General features: G+C 37.4%; 1 protein-coding gene across 6 annotated transcripts in view; it reads left to right on the forward strand.

Annotated features, from left to right (window-relative positions):
- Positions 1 to 18,706, forward strand: part of ZMYND11 (zinc finger MYND-type containing 11) — a 110,970-nt gene that overhangs the window by 38,290 nt on the left and 53,974 nt on the right. For all 6 annotated transcript variants that reach the window (XM_030508880.1, XM_030508906.1, XM_030508922.1 and 3 more), the window contains exon 2: positions 8,911 to 9,045. In XM_030508880.1, coding sequence (XP_030364740.1) covers positions 8,930 to 9,045 — 116 coding nt within the window. In that variant the 5' untranslated portion in view covers positions 8,911 to 8,929. The remainder of the gene's footprint in view (positions 1 to 8,910; positions 9,046 to 18,706) is intronic.

Consider the following 18,706-nt stretch of genomic DNA (forward strand, 5'->3'; position numbering starts at 1 on the left):
TTTGGACCATCTTTTGGATAGAAAATTTCTTTGAACAAAGATGAGTAGTCTTCTGGAGATGAACAACTTATAAGCTGTTTAATACCAGTGTATCATCATCCTGCAAATAAGGGGCTTTGTTACTATGGCAGCTAAAGCTTATCTTCATGAGAAACTTGCATCGCTTTACAAGAACAGTGGGGTTTTTTAAAGCAATTTATACTAGTGCAAGCTCCATTGTGGAATCTCTTTGTTTAGTGTAGCTTATTTTCATTAACTAAGCCTTAGCCAAACCACACTAAATTGTTTTTTAATTGAAATTGTGTTCATTCAGAAATTTTCTAAATGCATTAACAGTGTATGAATTTTCAGTGGTGGAATGGACTAGAGTAGAGCAGAGCAGAGTAAAGTAGAGTAGAGTAGAAAAGAAATAAGAAAAGAGAAGAGAAAAGGAAAAGGAAAGGAAAAGGAAAGGAAAAGAAAAGAGAAAGGAAAAGAAAAAAAGGGAAGGGCAGGGCAGGGAAAGGGAAAGGGAAAAGAAAAGAGAAAAGAGAAAAGAGAAGAAAGGAAAGGAAAGAAAAAATGAAAGGAAAAGAAAAAAGAAAAAAAGAAAAGAAATGAAAGGAAAGGAAAGAAAAGAAAAGACAAGAAAAGAGGAAGGAAAATCAACTCTTTCAGTTGGAAGTGACCTACAACGATTATGAAGTGCAACTGCCTGACCCAAAAGCATTTTATTAAGGGCATTGTCCAAATGTCTCTTAAACACTGACAGGTTTGGGGCATCAGCCACCTCTCTAAGAAGGTGTTCTGGTGTTTGACCACCCTCTCAATAAAGAAATGCTTGCTAATGTGCAGTCCAAACCGCCCCAGTGCAGCTTTGAACCATTTTCTCATGTAAACAAAACCTCATGTGGTTCTTGATGTTCCTGTAACTCTTAGTTTTGGTAACTAGCTATAAAAAACATACTATTCTTCATGTATTTAATACCTAATAAAAATTGAAATATGAAGGAAAATACTGCTTATTTTAAAAGACTAATGTGGAACCTGTACACATGAAAAATTGTATTGAGACAAATATTTAGCAGAAAATACATTATGTGCTTCAGCTTAGCTAGGTACATTCCCTGGAGTAAACCATGATGGTTACCAAAAAAAGAGTAGTCAACTGAAAAAAGTTGGTGTAGCTACATTGCTATTCACAGATTTGGCTCTTTGGTTTCAACCATTTTGATTATATTACTTTCTTTGGCAGCTATGTTAATCTCCAAACTTACTTTGCTAGATAAAGTTTTATTCGGTGATTTCTGCCAGACAGGAACAAAGGATAATTTCCTTCCAGTTTTTAGGATGGCATTTGCTATTGTCTGTGAAATTCCAGACTGGGGTTAGCTGGGGGGGCAGCAGAATACAGGATTACGTTTTAGCTCTGTACATATATTTGTATCAGGTAGCAAAAAACCCCCACTTTGGCAGTCTTTGTTAGGGGCGTATGGCTATTATGCTGTCTTTCTCAGCAGCTGTTGTTGGTGTTTCATCACAGGTCTTGTTATTCTCTGTTAGCATGGACTTATACTTGAGGCTTTCTTGGAAATTCTGTTTTGGGATGGCACCTCAACATTTGTGTCAAGTTCCCTCTAGCAGGGTGAGTTAATTAAACAAGAAGATCCAGGTTTGGTTTCCAGAGAAAAAGAGAGATTTCTGCTGTTTGTATTCTGATGATTCAGAATGTCTGAGCTTGAAATTCAAGTATCATATGCCTTAGCCTCAGCGAAGGACACTTACTTAATCATTTTGAATGAAATACAATACAAATGAAGTAAATGCAATGTCATGGATTAAAATAGAGCTTACACATATGTGTAGTAGAAGTATTCTTGGGGCCTTTAATTCTGTACTGTCCTTGGCTCTGATTTCTACAGTGGCTTACTGCCATTTTGGAATGGCATAAGGTAATAGCAAAAGCTTTCTCGTATTCTGTGTACTGAAGTTGGAAAAAAAACTAAATTGCAGAGAGAAAGAAGCAGAACACTGCAGTTTTGTATTCATGTAGTCCTGTTTTCTGTCTGTACTGCACTTGATGGAGCTATGCAAAACCTCACTCAAAAAGTTGCATGATGTCAAGGTTACAAACTTAGCAATCAGGAAACACAAAAGGTGGGGTTGTGTATAACAGCACGATTATTTCACTTGCACACATGAAATATTTAGGATAATTACACCAATAAACACCTCCTGAACACCAGTTCTCTGTACACCTCAATACAACAGTGTAATGAGAAGAGTTTTATTAAGGAATGACACACATTCAACATCCAGAAATCTTCTGTAGTTTAATAACTTCCAGAATGACATGACAGCATGTCAGCATGAACTAATCTCTTAATACAAAAAGGCACACTGAAGTATTTGGTAACTTTTATTAATTTATAGTCTAATTTTCTGAGTTTAGTTTAATTAAGAAACAAATTTTGCCTATTTCAGCCATAAGCGTTTGTTGTATCTTTCAGCTTCATTAACATAGAATCATGGAATCATAGAATAGTTAAGGTCGGAAAGGACCTTAAGATCATCTAGATCCAACCCCCCCTGCCATGGGCAGGGATATCTCACACTAGACCATGTCACCCAAGACTCCATCCAGCCTGCCCTTGAACCCTGCCAGGGATGGAGCATATATCACTTCTTTGGGCAACGTGTTCCAGTGCCTCACCACCCTCACAGTAAAGAACTTCTTCCTTATATCTAACCTGAACTTCCCTGCTTAAGTTTAAACCCATTTCCCCTTGTCCTGTCGCTGCAGTCCCTGATGAAGAGTCCCTCTCCAGCATCCTAGTAGGCCCCCTTCAGATATTGGAAGGCTGCTATGAGGTCTCCACATCATTGTGGAGGTCAACATCATTGAACACCTCCTTAAGTTTTTTATTGTGAGGATGTGGAAGAGCAGTCAGCAGCTGAAAGTTTACTCTAAAGCTGTGGAAAGTCAGCAGAAAAACATCTGTTGCTTTTAGCGGATTGGGATTAAGTCCAGAATAAATACCTAATGGTACCAAAACACTTGCTTATTCTTAAACTTTCAAAAATTACTTTGTATGCCAAGTCTATATTTCCGATAACCTGCAATCTTGCAAAAGAGGGTCTCCTGCTACCAGGTGCCCAGCTAATCCTGGGTTATGTTCGCAATAATGCATGCTCAGGAAGATAAGTGAATTATAAGCAAAATGTGGCATTAACTCTTGCCAGAATCTTTGTCCTCACCCTAGCAGCTACTTCCCGCATTTTTGGATCACTAGATCTGGAAGGCAGACCTGAAGTTAAACTTTCTCTTGTTTTTCCCCTGTGCGTGACCTTTATTGCTGCCCAGTCAAAGCATTTTCACGTGCACCTTCCATATATAAAAATAGGATAGTTATCACTGTTGCTCTCAGTTGTTCTAGGAGGGGGACACTGAAGAGTTTACCCTCCCACTAAACTGGTGATGAAAGATAGGTTTAAACAGCAGTTTAAATTGTAAGCTATAAACTTGCAGAACTTCAGAGTACAACAAAGACCTGTATAAAGTCCAGAGACCCAAGCTCAACATCAGCTTGCAAATTTGTAATCTGAATTTTAATAGGAAACTCCTATTTAATATAAGAACAAAGCATTAAACATTTGGAACTGCTTGTACTGCTTATATATACGGTTTTATGCTTACTATAAAAAGTTACGCTTTAAGAAGTACTAGAGCCCATATTATAATGTGTGTATAAATATGAAGCTCAGTCTGTGTCCAAGTTTCCTAACTGCCCAAACTCAGCCAGTCTCACAGCATGAAAGCCACAAAAACTAGGACTGAGCCGAACTTCTTCCTTCTGTTGAGCCTGAAATCTTTTCACCATGTAGTGTGGAAGAAATAATAGCAAGCCCCAGGGATGCAGGGCTGAAAGGCAGAAACTAGCAGCTGAGCAGTGGCAAGGATCAACTTCTTAAACTTTCTGTTGCAATTAACTGCATACCAAATCTCAGCCAAATGGTGGCTAATAGCAGGGATGAAGTTTAACCTGTTCGACTTTGCACTGAAAGGGACAAGTGCCACAGGTAGCCTCACAGTGAAGTATGAACAGAAGACTTAACAAGCTACTACTTGTCAGTTCTTAATTAGCAGCTCCCATCAGAGCAGCAGCACCCAACTGCAATACCGTCTGCTTCAGTGCAAAGTCCAATTTTCAGAAGCATTGTATTTTCCTTGGACGATGGTATTTAACTGCTAAAGTATGGCAAGATTTGACTACCTTTCAGTTGTTACTGTCTGTGGGGAGAATTTCTAGCTAAACTTAGTACCTGATAGTATCTGCTAAATTGGATGTAAGCAGCAGGTCAGGAGGTTCCTTGGGCTAAATCCCTAGACATGCTGCAAGGTGATTTTTGTTTATTTTGACTTGCAGTGCAGATTTCCATATTCACTTCTACTGCAACAGACTGCTGTACAGCATTTGATTTGGCCAAGTGTGTGTCTATCGACTAGTAGCCTTGTTGTTTTGACAGTAAGTCTTTTGCCACTGCTGTAGCATTGCGACCTCATGGCAATGCATGCTTTGCTAAGGCCTTTGAGAAGATAAGCCATGCTCTGTGTATTCACAAGATAAAGGGAAGTTTGTTGAGCCTGCCGATAAGAAATGCGGGTAACATTTAGCTCTTGAGGAAAGTTGTGTACAATAAAGTGGTATATTTTTTCAAAATGTTGTACATAGGAAATTCAGGGGAGATTTAAAATATAAAATGTCGTAAAACCTTACTCAGATTGCACTGAGGAACAGTTAGAGAGTTGAAAATTGAGAAGATAAATTATTTTCTTTGGGCCCACTGTGAGTCAGTGTGTGATGGAAAAGTGTGAGCTGGCATGTCAGCCACACAAACCTCTTTGTTAGGAGAACCCTTCTTATATTCTGCAGGTCCCATGGATGTCTACAAACCTAAGACATGTCCTGCTGATATAAAATCTTCAATTTTTAGCCATCTTTTGTTTGCCAACCTTTCTCCAAGAAGCCACATCCTTCTATAAACTTGCTAGCAGAACGTGACAGAAATGGCATGAAGCAAATAATTTTGTATGGGCAGGGGATACCATAGCTAAATGAGCATGGTGGCTGGTAAATCACAACTGGGAAATTAATGTTTACTTCAGCTTTTAGGGTTTTTTTCCAGGATGCTGAAATAAATGCTATAACGAAAGATGGGGATGGGAAACATCTTCAAGCATTTATATGTAAGTGTACATTTCGGTATTGTGGTTTTAATGGTTCTCTGGAGTTCTAACTTCTTTAAAATACTGCATGGATGAATCAGCCTCTTTTGGTATTTAACCTCTAAGCCGTAGATTCTTACACAGACACACATGCACTGGATGTTTATGCTTGTTCTCCTGCGTTTGTGTGCGTGTGCACCCACACATAAGCAAATAATCAGGAGTGATAAATATAGATTTAAGAATCTAATATGTCTCCCATTAAGCTTTAAACTGTTATCTGCATGAATAAGTTGTGCATGTAGAAGCACTGGGAGCATTTTCTGTTGCTTGGAAGTAGCTCTCCAAAGCATTTAATGATCTATTAACAGACTGATACAAGTTATCTGTAAGATTTTATGATAATATAGAAAACTGCTTATAGTTTTGTAGGAATGCGGGGAGTAGACTGTTGTGGTTAGTTTTACCATGGAGGAAGAGTGACTGCAGTGAACGGCAAGAAATATGCCACAATCTTTTAATCTTTTTCTTTAATGCAAAAAGGCTCTATATTTCTTCTACGTCATGCAATTAAAAGACAAAAATAATGGTAAATTGGGTCTGGGCTTTTTGGAAAAATATACCTATTTTTATATTTTGGGGACTGTGGTGTATAGAAACTGCTATTTCAATAGGGAGTGTTGACTCCTGAGTTTAACAAAAGTGCCCTTAAATAGTAAACCAAAGCTATCAAAATGAAGCATGTATTTTTTGAAGGCAGAACACCTGGTAAAATTATTGTATCTTACAAAAAAAAAAAAAAAGAAGGAATGGAACAGAACACGTGTGATTGCTGTGTCTCACGTGTCAGAATTCTTACTGCTTCTAGTTCCAGACAGACGGGGGAGGAGCCATGGCTGTGCCTGTGTGAGCACGGGTGGGGAGCGGGACCAGCCAGGAGGGAGTAGTTCGGGTGGGCATGCACGCCAGCTGCGTTTTGGGGGTGTTACTTCAGACCGTGTCTAGTCTGGTCCCATGGAGTGCAGCGCCTGGGGCCTCAGAGGTGCACGCTTGTGCTATGGGTTGGAGTTAGCCGTTGCACAGAGCATAGTGTTTGTGTGCTCCAAGCCAGCAAAGACTGACAAGGATGGGGCAGGGGTGGTTGGGAAATTTGTTCCCAAAGCGCACTCCAAAGGAAACATGGAGCCCATAGGACCTCCGCAGGGAGAGGCACTCCTCTGCCCGCTGGCACCCATCTTAGGGCAACCAGAGGGCTTCAGGAACTCGTAATTTCAGCAGTCCTTCACTCTCCCTCTGTCTGGGATGTGGACTTCTTGTCCTGCCCTGGAGACATGAGAGGGAATTCCTTAGCCCTGAAGGTCAGCCTTTCCTTCAGCTGCGCAACAGGGACATGGGGCCACGCTGAGGCAGCAGATGGGTTCTCCAGGGCCCTGCCCTGTGCTGGGGCCCTTGGGCCCAGGCGTCGCAGGGGTATGAGAGAAAGCCACCTCCTTCCCCCCTGCCAGGCACGCTGAGTGCGGCTCTCACACGGGCAGCCATATGCCAGGCTGCCAAAAATAATGGTTATTTTTAAAGTAGTGGGGATAGCAGGTCCCACTTTGTTCATTACAGAATAAACTGAGAACTGGTCTGTTATTTCACACTGATAGCAGGGTTGAGAAGGATGAGTGTTTCCTCCTTGATCCTCACATGCGGACATGATACTGCGTAAGAGACTCTGTCTGGCCTGTGGACCGCCATATCAGCTAACAGCTTTTAAAGCAGATAGTTTATAGAGCTAGAACAAAAATAATTATTTCACTTTCAGTCACTCATATGTTAGGAAAGGAGTTTTATGCTAATATAATAGGGCTGTAAAGATTGTCCTTTTTTGTGTTAGTATCTAACCTGGTTTTGTATTTTACAGGTCTGTTTTCCTTAAGAATTAAATTCTGTAAATAATCTTACGTTTCTCTTACAAATTTGGAGGGTTTTTTTTTTTTTACTTGTAATGGCCTTATGTTTTGTGAAATGAATGCAGAGGAGCTTACAGCGATGCAGTGTCTTTTCTCACTATTCCAAATAGAAGCTTTCTTTCTCTGAACCATTCTCAGGCGATGCTATCTACTGGCTGTCAGTCTTAGCTGTATGTCTGTCATATTCTCTCTTATCTTTCCCTCAAAAATGTACTCTTGTGTACTCTTGGCCTTTCTTTTCTGGGAGATCCATCCAGTTGCCCTTGCTTTAAATCCCAGCAGGAAGAGATTCCTAAAGCAGAAATGTGGGGTCGATGCGTGGCCACACCGTGTCTCCACAAGCGCTGCTCTGTTCTGCCCTTCCCTGCTATCTCCAGCAGCCAGAGGTGCCTCACGCACCTGGAGGTGCATATATCACTTCACATCATCTTTTTTTTTCTTTTTGTTTTTTAATGGGCTACGTAATGTTAAGTATAATGCTGTTAAATCATTTCTTCTCCTTAACAATAAAAAGTTGTGCTTCATTTCATTACACCTGTAGAGTAAGTGAGCATTGCAGAGCTAATACCAGGTCTGAAACCTGACAGCCCTCTGACAAGTACCTGTAGGTCCCATCAACTTGAAAATTACATTGCTGCAACTAATGGAATACTCAAATCTGCTTACTTTTTGTGAATTTGAGAGGAGAGAGACTTTTAATACTTAAATTCCCGTCTTTAACATTGCACAGATGGTGTAGTGTTTTTGCATTTTTGGTATTATTTTGGGTTACTGAAGTTAATATTCTGCTAGCTACAAATATCCACGTGCATTCCACATAGTTCATCCTGAGGACAGAACTCTAAAATAAATTACAGACCTTGGTAGCAGTCATAAATCAGTCACTTTTTTCATTGAGAAAGTGGTGGCACTGGAAGAAAGTTATTTAGTGATCAGAATGCATCGTTAAGCTTTTAAAAAGGGATTCTGTGCCTGTAGTAGGGCTGTAGGCGATTTATGGCTTATCTGTACTCATTGCCTCAAGCTTTTGGAAAATTTGTAAACAAAGCCAGATGCTCATTATGTTCCCGTTCAGGGTTGGTTAGATGGGTAAATGCCATCAGAAGCACTTTGGTCCTGTTAGGGTTTAGCATGTTACAGCAAATGGAATTGCTCCAAAATATTTTTTTAAATATTTGTCATCCATGAAAATATACTTCTAGTTCCTGCTCGTAGAATGGATTTTTTAAATAGTTGCAAGTTATAAAAATGTGAAAGTAATACTCTGAGAACTATACTGTATAATAAACTGTGGGTCCAGCTTTTTCTCTGTGTCAAAGTTCATGCTTACACCATGTGACATACTCAAGCACACTCACTCTTTTTAAGGGTTTTGGGCAATGAAGGAGGCTGTGGAAGCTTCAGGCCAGAGCAGCTTGTGCTTTTTACCAAATTTTAGGGAACTGAGATGTGAACTAACTGACTTTTCTATAGCAGTTTGATAAGTTGTTTGCTGTTGATTTGATAATTTTTACCACTCGCCTTTTGTCTTCTGTATAGACTATGTGATATGAAAGGGGTTCTTGTAAGCTACACTTTTTGCTTTTTACTGCTCTTTAAGCATAAGAAAACATGCTGTATACAATTTGAATTGCTGTAAGTTAAAATTTTTTCCTTGTAATCGTATCTATTGCAATATGATCATCATGTAATCCATTTCATAATTCATGATTAACTTTTTGGTGTATCTTTTTTATTTATCGGCTGCAGCTGACCAAGTAAACAGGTCATGGCACGCTTAACGAAGAGGCGACAGGCAGATACAAAGGCTATCCAGCATCTTTGGGCAGCTATAGAAATAATCCGGAACCAGAAGCAAATTGCTAACATTGACCGTATTACAAAGTAAGTGACCTGTTCAAAAAAAAGTCTTGATGAGGGGGAAGGTTGATGCTATTAAAAGCTCTGGGAAACAAGAGACAGTAAACACTGCGAGACTGTGAAACAGCTACATGCACTTCTGTGTTACTAGCTATATAATTATTTAAAAAAAAAACCATACAAAAACCGAGCATCTAAAGAGCCTAAAGTGAGGTTTAATCCATTGAATTGAGATCTTGCTCACCCTGTATTTGTTTTGTACAAGCATCTTTAGGAAATACTCAATATTTTAGTACTTGAACTGAGTTTAGCATGTCAGAGTTATACTCACTTGGTAGCTTGGTCAAAATACAAGAAGTAGATATAAGGGCAATAAAATCTGTAAGTAACCTAATTCTTTAGAACAGTGTGATAGACCAGTGGAGAACTCTTTTCCAGAAGACAAAGATAAACCTGAAGTGTTAGGTTGCTCAAACAAATAAAAAGCCCTATTTGCTGAGATAGGCATGGATAGGATGCTATTAAAGAAGACATGAGATGATTAGTACCTATGCCTAATATTACTGTTAATAGTAAAATATTCTTCAAAATTTATTAGGTGCTTTATACACAGAGAAATACATATTCTTTGTTCCATGAAGCTTCCAGTGTATAAAAAGGTCTACAATATTAAAATACCTTTGAAGATAACTTGGAGTAGCCGCTATAATAAAAACTGAAGGAGGTTTTGTGCCTCTCTCTGCTTTGTCTGCATTTCCAGGCCAACATGTACGTCACATCTGTCAAAGTAATCAATATGAATAATTTAAAAGAGCAAAAGTAACCAGTTGGCAACTCTTCAGTTGCCAGAACCAATGTGAACTGATAATGAGGCCAGAGACCACTAAAGGGGAGAGTTATAAACAGTGCAGGTGACTAACGAAGTGAAAATCATTATAACATGGTCCACTGACAGAGTTTGGAAGCTCTGGGGTGGAAGTGACAAGCAAAACTGGATTCATAAGTGGAGGAACTGTAACAGTCCGGGTTCCCCAAATACAGTGAACAACAAACAGGAGAAAGAAAAAAAGATAATGTCCCAAATGAATTAGTGTGTATCTGACTCCTACAACAAAGAAAAATGCACCATTAAACTGAAAAGTACCTTCCCAGATTGTTCCAAGCAAGCTTGAGAGGGAGAGATTGTATTTTAGGGAATTTCATTTTTGAGGTCGCACTTGAGTTTCAGAATGCTTTAAAGCATGTATATTTGCATCACGTCTCCAAGGAGACAAGTGGGTAAACTAATGCTATACACTTTCCATTTTAACATTTCAAATTACTTGCTCCAGGCCATATATTAGCTGGGTTTGTTAGCTGTTTATGCTCTTTTTATATCTAATAAAGGGAGACAGGCACATCTAGCTGGGGATTCATCCCACTCTTATGAGAGATGCCTATTTTAAGATAGTGCAAATAACATTTAGCTGGGTAAAGTTAGGTAAGACAAATCCTATCGTTACAAACAAGGTTGAGAAAACAAGTAATTAGATACTAGAGAAAGAAGTACTGCTCTTGGTAACTGAAGGGTAGTTTGATTTTTTTAAAAAACAGTCTAGATCCAGATTGTATGACTCATCTCTAATCAGAAGAAAAATAAGTGACTAAACAGAGATGCAAGCAGCCTTAGTACTTTGAGAAAGAAATGCAAGGTGTTAGCAGTGGAGAGTAATCTAAACAGTGCTTGGACACATTGTAAATGTTCCACATGCACATCAGTGACAAGAATGATGGACAGTGTTCTAGTTTCTTTTATATGATATTTTTAAGGAGAGAACTTTTGGCAAGGAAAAGATAAAGACCTTTCAGTTGCTTTATGATACTAGTCATTGGTGAAGAAACACAGATTACTTAGCAAATGAGTATGCATATTACATAATATTCAAAGTAAAGTTCTGCAGTTAGCAGGGCATCACATCTCTTCTGGTGAAAACTGAGCAGCTGACGTATTCTTACTGGCTCACAGATCATTTGGTCAAATACAGCTGCAGTTCCTTAAAAGGTCAATCAGTGTCTAGGCACATAGGCAAATGTATGAATAACAAGAAAGATCAAAATCTAACAGAGGTCAAAACTGAGAATTATGAGCATATGTAGACAGTTGGAGTTAAGGAGAGGATTCTGATACTTGGATTAGTAACATTTTTTTTTTAAGTCTTATAACCTCTTGGGATTGACTGAAAGAGTGGCCTTGCATATTACAAGTATTTGCAAGTACTAATGACAATGAAATTTATGGAAGTATGTCTTACTTCTGAGTAAGCATACAGAAAAACAGCAAGATAATCTTTCTTCATAAATACATGTTTAAGGTAAGCAACAGTCATCCTACCATGTCATATAGTGGATGACAAATGTGTACTTTCGGAGAACTTCACTAGTTGAAAAGATGATTCATTATTTGAATTTGTATTTTATTTTCTTTTTGCTGTAGTTTGAGGGTTCATTTGTTGCTAGAGACATATTATCCTGTATATTTTGTGACCTGTTAGTCCAGACACCTTCATAGCAGAACCTGTATTGCTGCTTTCTTCATCAGGTGGTTTGCTACTTTTAGGCAAACCTATTTGTTGGCTTTTCTCTTAACTGCAGCACAGCATGGTTGTCTCCCTTTTCCTAACATATTCCTGTTTACTTCATTTACTTCTTGCTTTTCCTAGTCGTCTGGTGCTGAGTAGAAGCCACTGTACATATCAAGGAGCATTTACTTTCTATGACCGCGGAGGAAATGTTGGTAGTATGAAAAGAGGATTCATTGTTTGTAGATTATGTTTCAATTCAATATGCCAAAAAAAAAAAAAAAAAAAAAAAAAAAAAAAAAGAAGAAGAAAAAATCATATAGCAAATTAAAAATATGTAAAATGAACCCTGTGCACTTTATGTCTAATTATTAAAAAATATCAGGGGGAAAGAAAGACTGCCAGAAGATGCTGGCAGTGGAAAGTACGCAAGAAAAATCTATAGAACTAGCCACGCATTTTCTGTAGAGAACATAAAGAGTAGGAGGATAGTGTAGGAGAAGCCAAGAGCACTAGAAGTTACTTCTAATATTATCAGGAAAAATGTATAAGGAAAGAGGTCCTTTAACTAAAAGTAGACTAAATCAAGTATGCTTTGCTTTTTAAATTGATGAGGGGGATAAGCAAGAATAGAAAAATGCATGATTAGAAGTGATTGAAAACTGTCTTACATGGAGGAAAGAGTCACTTGGAAAATTTGAATACACAAGTTAGAGCCTTTCAGAAATTAGTTAGTAAGATTACTGAACTTTTGCCAATTATTTTAGAAAAGTTGTTGCATGCAGAGAAGTATTAAGAAACACAAGAAAGGTGTCCATTTTTGAAGGAATTAAATGTGTGTGTGGAAAAATGATGACAATATTACACTGTTAATTGAAGTATTATATAAATACTTAAATAAAACCATTGGTAGGGAAGAGGCCACACTGCATGCATTCTTCAGTAGTTTGAAAACTAAGAAAAGTCCTGAAACCCAATACTAACAAGAAGTAAAAGTGTCATGAATTTAAAGGAATTAGTACTAAAAGTGCAAACTGCTTTTTGAAAAGATCTTTAAAAATATTATATATGTGTTCCTATCTTTGTACATAGGCTTCAGTGTGTTCAGTGCATTTTTATTCAATGGGAAAGCTCATTTGAAGGCAGTGGTAACATCTCTGTCAAGGTATGCAAAAGAAATATTCTCACCTGGCTTATATTGTCATAGTGTATCTCAAATCAATTAATTATAATGATTTAAAAATCTAGCTATTAGAAATATCTAACTTTTCTACACTACCAAATTATTTAATAACAAAATGATATTTCTAAGAGGTATTTATCAAGAAGAATGACTTATTTTTCTGTCCAGACTTGATGTTGGGATAATTTGACCCTAGTATGTCAATTATTTAGATGATTATTATTGGTATTAGTTATGCTGTAAACACTAGTGGAGAAATGGCTTCCCATATCTTGTGAATTCTTTGTCAAGAGCGCAGCTTGACAAATTGTTCATCCCTAAAAGCGTGCTAAAAATCATAATTATGCTTTGACTTTCTGTTTTTTCCTCATTATCTTCCATCTGTTTTGGATTTGGGGAAACCTCAGAATTTGATTCTATGGAATGAAATGGCTTAAAATACACTGGAAAAAAGACATGCATATTTAAATGAGTAGGATAAATTATTGACATTCAGTTGCATAGCAGATTGGTAAGTATTTCTGCACAGACATGTTTTTAAAGTTCTCTCTCTTTGGCTTACTCCAGTCTTCCAGTTTCTTTTACAGCGTTTTCTTTATAATTCCTTTACAGGTAATTGGACTCCTAAGATTTAATTAACTATTAATTAAATATTTACCCTTTTATCACAAGGTATTGGGTTTCCTCAGTAGCAATTTATGAACATTTCATAATCTTTATGATTAGTTCAGAGTTCATTGTCTGTTTAAAGTTAATGTTATTAAAATACCCAGTTGATAAATACAGTGTTCTCGAACTATTACTGGCTATTTCAAGATTTTGTGGACAGATAATTATTCTGGTTTCTAAACTATTGCATGAAGACTAATGTAAAGAACTAAAACATAATCATTTTCTTCCATACTTCCTTCCTTGTATTTTTTTCTCTCTCCCTTTGATGTGTTTCATGATTTATTTAGTTAATTTGCTTCTCTCTCTGTTAACAAAACCAGTATAGACAAAAGTCTATACTGTTTTTGTGTACTGTGACAGGGAATGAAGGCCCTCTGACCATCTGGAGCAGATACGCTGTGACCACACATCATTGCCTTTGGCTCATGGTATTTTTCTTTGGCCCTGACATACTCTTTGTTTTATATGTGTGTGTGGTTCTTCTGTTCTAAGCGCCAAAAATAATACAGCCCACAGCAATGCTATTCTGGAAACATGAAGCTGGAGGCATGATAGTTTGCCATCGGGCATGATGTGAAGGCATTTGAGGACACACAGTATGCTGGAGTAGTGTTGGAGTGCCTTTAGCAGGAGGAGCCAATCTTGGCATGGTTTGCAGCCATGTTCTCTATCAGAAGCAAACTAACCTCTTGGCCATGCTTTGCCTTTTTCCCAACAAGAACAAATTGGCTTTCTCCAGAATGGAGCCTGAGAAACGAGTTAGTTTGGGAGTGAAACTGGGAGTGACCATAGTCTGCAGGGTAGAGGTAGCCCAGCTTTTGGGCCAATGAAGCTGGTGGAAAGACCATTAGCTAAGATAAAACTGATATGCCATAATTGGAGAATTTGTGTTATTTTTAAATAGAACAAAACTGAAACTGTGAGTTTCATCAGTCAGAAAACTGTTTTACAACACTGGTGATAAAGAAAATGACATTTTTTTCATAAACACTTACAAAGACTCTCATCTTTTTTAATTAGATTTCAACTGGGATGGTCCAATGCTAGGTCTGTAAATGGTCATAACCATGTTTTCTATATTTATTCTGTGGACTCATTTTTGTTATATTCTAATTTAATGTAAATGCAGCTCAGTCAGAACATCTAAAAGAAATGAGCAGATCCCAAGCCCATATCGAGTAGAGTCTGTCAGTCTCTTCTTAGCTTTGTGTGGACTGACATTAATCAGCATTGATGAGATAGCATGCCAGAAAAGAATTACTCAGTATGAAAGATTACTGTAGAATGATGATATTTTCTGGTCTCCCAGTTGAGGTGGAGTCGCTAGCAGTTGTAGATTGAGTATGTGACCCTCTCAGTTTGACATTTAGTCCTGGGAGGGGGATATTTGGGTTCTTCTCCAAATATCACTGTGAAATTTCTCCAGTCCATGTCTGAGAATAGTTAAAGTTAAGGTCCTTTTCCATCCATAAATCTGGGTTTGTTGCCTTAGTTCTTCTGCTGTTCTCTTTCTAGGCTGTTTTCTTTAACAGAAAACAATTTCTAGGAGCACTGATTAAAGCAAAGATGAGAATGAGCAATTTGAACAGGTAGAGAATAATCACAAGAGAGTATAAATAAGAGAATGAGCAATTTGAACGGGTAGGGAATAATCACACAAGTCTATAAATAAGAATATGCAATGCAGTAGGAAGAAAAAAAATTAGAAAGAACACGATTTTTACAGTATTGCTTATTCAAAGCTCAGAAACATGTTAGAAAAAGTCCGTCACTATTTATAGTACCTTTGATGAAAACTTAAATCTTCCTAGTATTGTGCACGTTGCAACTAAATATTCATGCATTTAAAAAAAAAAAAAGTAAGCCATAAGAATGATTGGGAGAGCAGATGACTCTGGATTTATAACTAGGTAATCCTGTTTAACTTTACATGAGCGGAAGTATCGTAGCACTGGATACTTTTTTGACTGAAATGAAAGCTCTGAAATATTTTTCTGCTCTGTTGGTTTCTTATCCTTTGTCAGGCCATTCCCCTAAAATACCTATCCTTTTGCTACCAGAGAGTGGGCTTACCTGAAAACAATTGTTCAAAGTGAAACATCCTACTGTTATGCAGAAGAATGCAGTGGTTGCTTTAACCAGTGTTGCTGGCTCCTTTTCCACATCTTTATATCATCCTCGTGTATGATTTAAATGTGACCATGGGAAACATTAAACCCAACTCTTCAAAATCTGGTACATATTAGTCAAACCCCAGTTAATTGTACTGTGGTGGAGCAGGTCAATATTGAAGAAGTCAGGAAAGTCACATTTTAGCAGTTGGGAAAGGATGAGGAAGAACAGTACAGTGAATTTTTATCCATGCCATGCAGTGTAATAGCAGTTCGTAATTATGCAAGGGTAAGCAAAAGTGTGGAGTGCAAGGTCCCACAAAAAGCAGGATGATACTACTTCCTCAGCACACCAATCGCTGCCTTTTATGGCAGCCTGTCTATTGGTGTTCATCTCTGAGAAAACTGAATTCAGTTTGGTTTGGCTTGATTATAGATCTGTGCATTAAAGAAAACAACAGAAACACATCACCAGGTGATGACAGGGTAGAAAATTCTCAGATTTAAGTATCTCTGTATGTGTTTTCTGTTACAATCAAGTACAGTGCACTTCTTTCTGCCTGACCACTAAGTCAATCTCCTTTCCCATTTGTTTTACTTTTTCTCTCTTTTTCTCATGATAAACTTCAGTTGCTTCTTGCAGCCCCAGACTAATGTTTCTTTTTCTGTTTTCGTAACACAATTTTTGCATTAAAGCAAGATAATAAACTAAGTCTGGAGTTTTAAAGCTTGTAAATCCTTAGTCATAGAGTATCCTGGGGAAAAAAATGTGTCTTCTGTGCTTTTTCAACAATTACTTGATTAATGTGGTTTAAAAAAAAGAAGAAAAAAAAATTTACTGAAAAAAGCAATCTAAAATTGAGAATTTGACTCCCTAATGACAAAATTTTGGTAAAAGTATTGTTTTGGTCATATGTAAAAATCCTGCATCATCTGTGCATAACTGTCAGTTGCAAGCATAGCAATGTGTTGCATAGAAATAAGATGGGCATCAAAATGTTTGACTTGTTTGATACATTAATTTTTTATACTGATGGCTTCACAGAGATGTTAAATGGTGCATTCAGGCTGAAATTTTTGGACATTCTCAAAAGTTCAGATATATTCTAAAAAATAATAAAAAGAACTCTGGAAACTGCATATAAGCAGGAAAGTACAGGGAATCTCACTGGCTTTTGCATCATAACCAATACATAATTTTGCTTGTAAATTTGTACTGAGACTAACCAGTGAGGTAATATTCAGCAAGCTAATAAGGATTTTTAGCATCCAGATTCACAAAAAAGTTGAAGAGAAGCAAGGAACTAAGCTACATGCTCCTTAAGAAGGAATGACAGATTTTCATTGATTGCACAGGGAATGTTCACAATGGCATATGTTCATTAAATTTCACCTCTGTTACCTGTAGATAGCTACGTTTGTCATAAAGTTTTTATCTGTTTGCTTATATGGCTACGAGGATGCTGGAGAGGGACTCTGTATCGGGGACTGTAGTGACAGGACAAGGGGAAATGGGTTTAAACTTAATCAGGGGAAGTTCAGGTTAGATATAAGGAAGAAGTTCTTTACTGTGGGGGTGGTGAGGCACTGGAACAGGCTGCCCAAAGAAGTGGTAAATGCTCCATCCCTGGCAGTGTTCAAGGCCAGGTTGGGCAGAGCCTTGGGCGACATGGTCTAGGGTGAGGCATCCCTGCCCATGGCATGGAGGTGGGAACTAGATGCTATGATTCTGTGGTGTTAGAGTTTTGTCTGTGAATTCATAATGATTTTTTTGTTTTGGATATCACATAGCTTTAATATTACTGGTATTAATGGTCCATTTTAAGAGCTGCTTTTAGATATTTTTGACTAAGGATGGTGGGAGCTGGGATGACAGGAAAAAAATTGTAAACTTTTCCTGGAAAAAGGCTATAAAGAAACTAGCTGCACTTGTTCTGAGCAGTAGAATTAAAATTAAAATCTAGTGTCATTTTGAGTTTATAATGAATATTAATAATTACTTCTTCCCCTCTTTCATTGATATAAATAATTTCTTTGATTCATGTAACACTTCTATTTAAGCACATTAATTTAACTGGGTAAAGGAATACATAAGAAGAAGTCCAGGTATATTAAGTGTTGTTCGTGATTTGTTAGGGATAATTGTTCCTTCAACTTGGTACTGAGCCACTTTCCTACTATGTGATAAAGAGTATTGCTATCTGAATTGCTGGATCTGCTTCTCAGTGCTGTCTATCATAAGACTAATTCATTGCCTAGTGTAGAAAACTTCACCATGGTACTGACAGAGATTTCTCCAGCTCTGCCACTTCTTTTTTCCTGTTTTATGAGACTACATGGAATGAAAAGGATGCTGTGCAACCACAGAGGTAGCCTATAGGGGTTTAGCATAAAAGGGTGTTTTGTTGAGGACTAGATCTTGAGGTGAGGCTAAACTTCTTGTGTATTTGCTTTGATGCAAAATAATAACACCACATGCACCTAGTTCCTACACTTCATTCTCCAAAAAATAAATGGTGCTCTGAAAAATATTTGCTCTAATAGATAGGTGTGCTAACAAATTTTGTTTGATCAATTTTCCTTCTCTAATAATTCTTAAGTATGCTCTTGTGTGGTATTGCTAGTAAAGCAGGTTTTTTATCTCAGAGGTTAATGTTCTTCATTGATTCAGTAGGTGAAGTTATCTCTGGGCTGAGCATGAGTGTGACTGGTAAATAAAATGATTCACGCTAACAGCACAAACACGTGGTTATTAACAACAGCCATATTCCTTGCTTGACGTTTGCTAAGGAGTGCAAACTCATTACTATAAAAACTGTAACGTTCAATGTTTACTACTTTTCTTAGATAATACATGCAAACTATGAACTCCAGTATAAATTGAGAAGGAAAGTGATGGAAGTGTAACTGACTTGAAAATAACTATCCCTGTTTTCATTTGAATGAATATTCTTATGTACTCCATACTTCTATTAATATTTCTGTTGAAGTTGTGTAATTTTACACAGAAAAATACGTAACAGACTATCTTTATTTCTAAGTATTAAAAATAAACCAATTTACCTTTTTTGTCACAACCAGTATTGATTATTGCTCAAATCGTAACATCTTTATAATATTGGAAAATGAAACTTGCAGCTTATGTCTGGTTTCTTTGCTGT

The sequence above is a fragment of the Strigops habroptila genome, chromosome 1, assembly GCF_004027225.2.
Source record: "Strigops habroptila isolate Jane chromosome 1, bStrHab1.2.pri, whole genome shotgun sequence".
Classification (NCBI taxonomy): Eukaryota; Metazoa; Chordata; class Aves; order Psittaciformes; family Psittacidae; genus Strigops; species Strigops habroptila.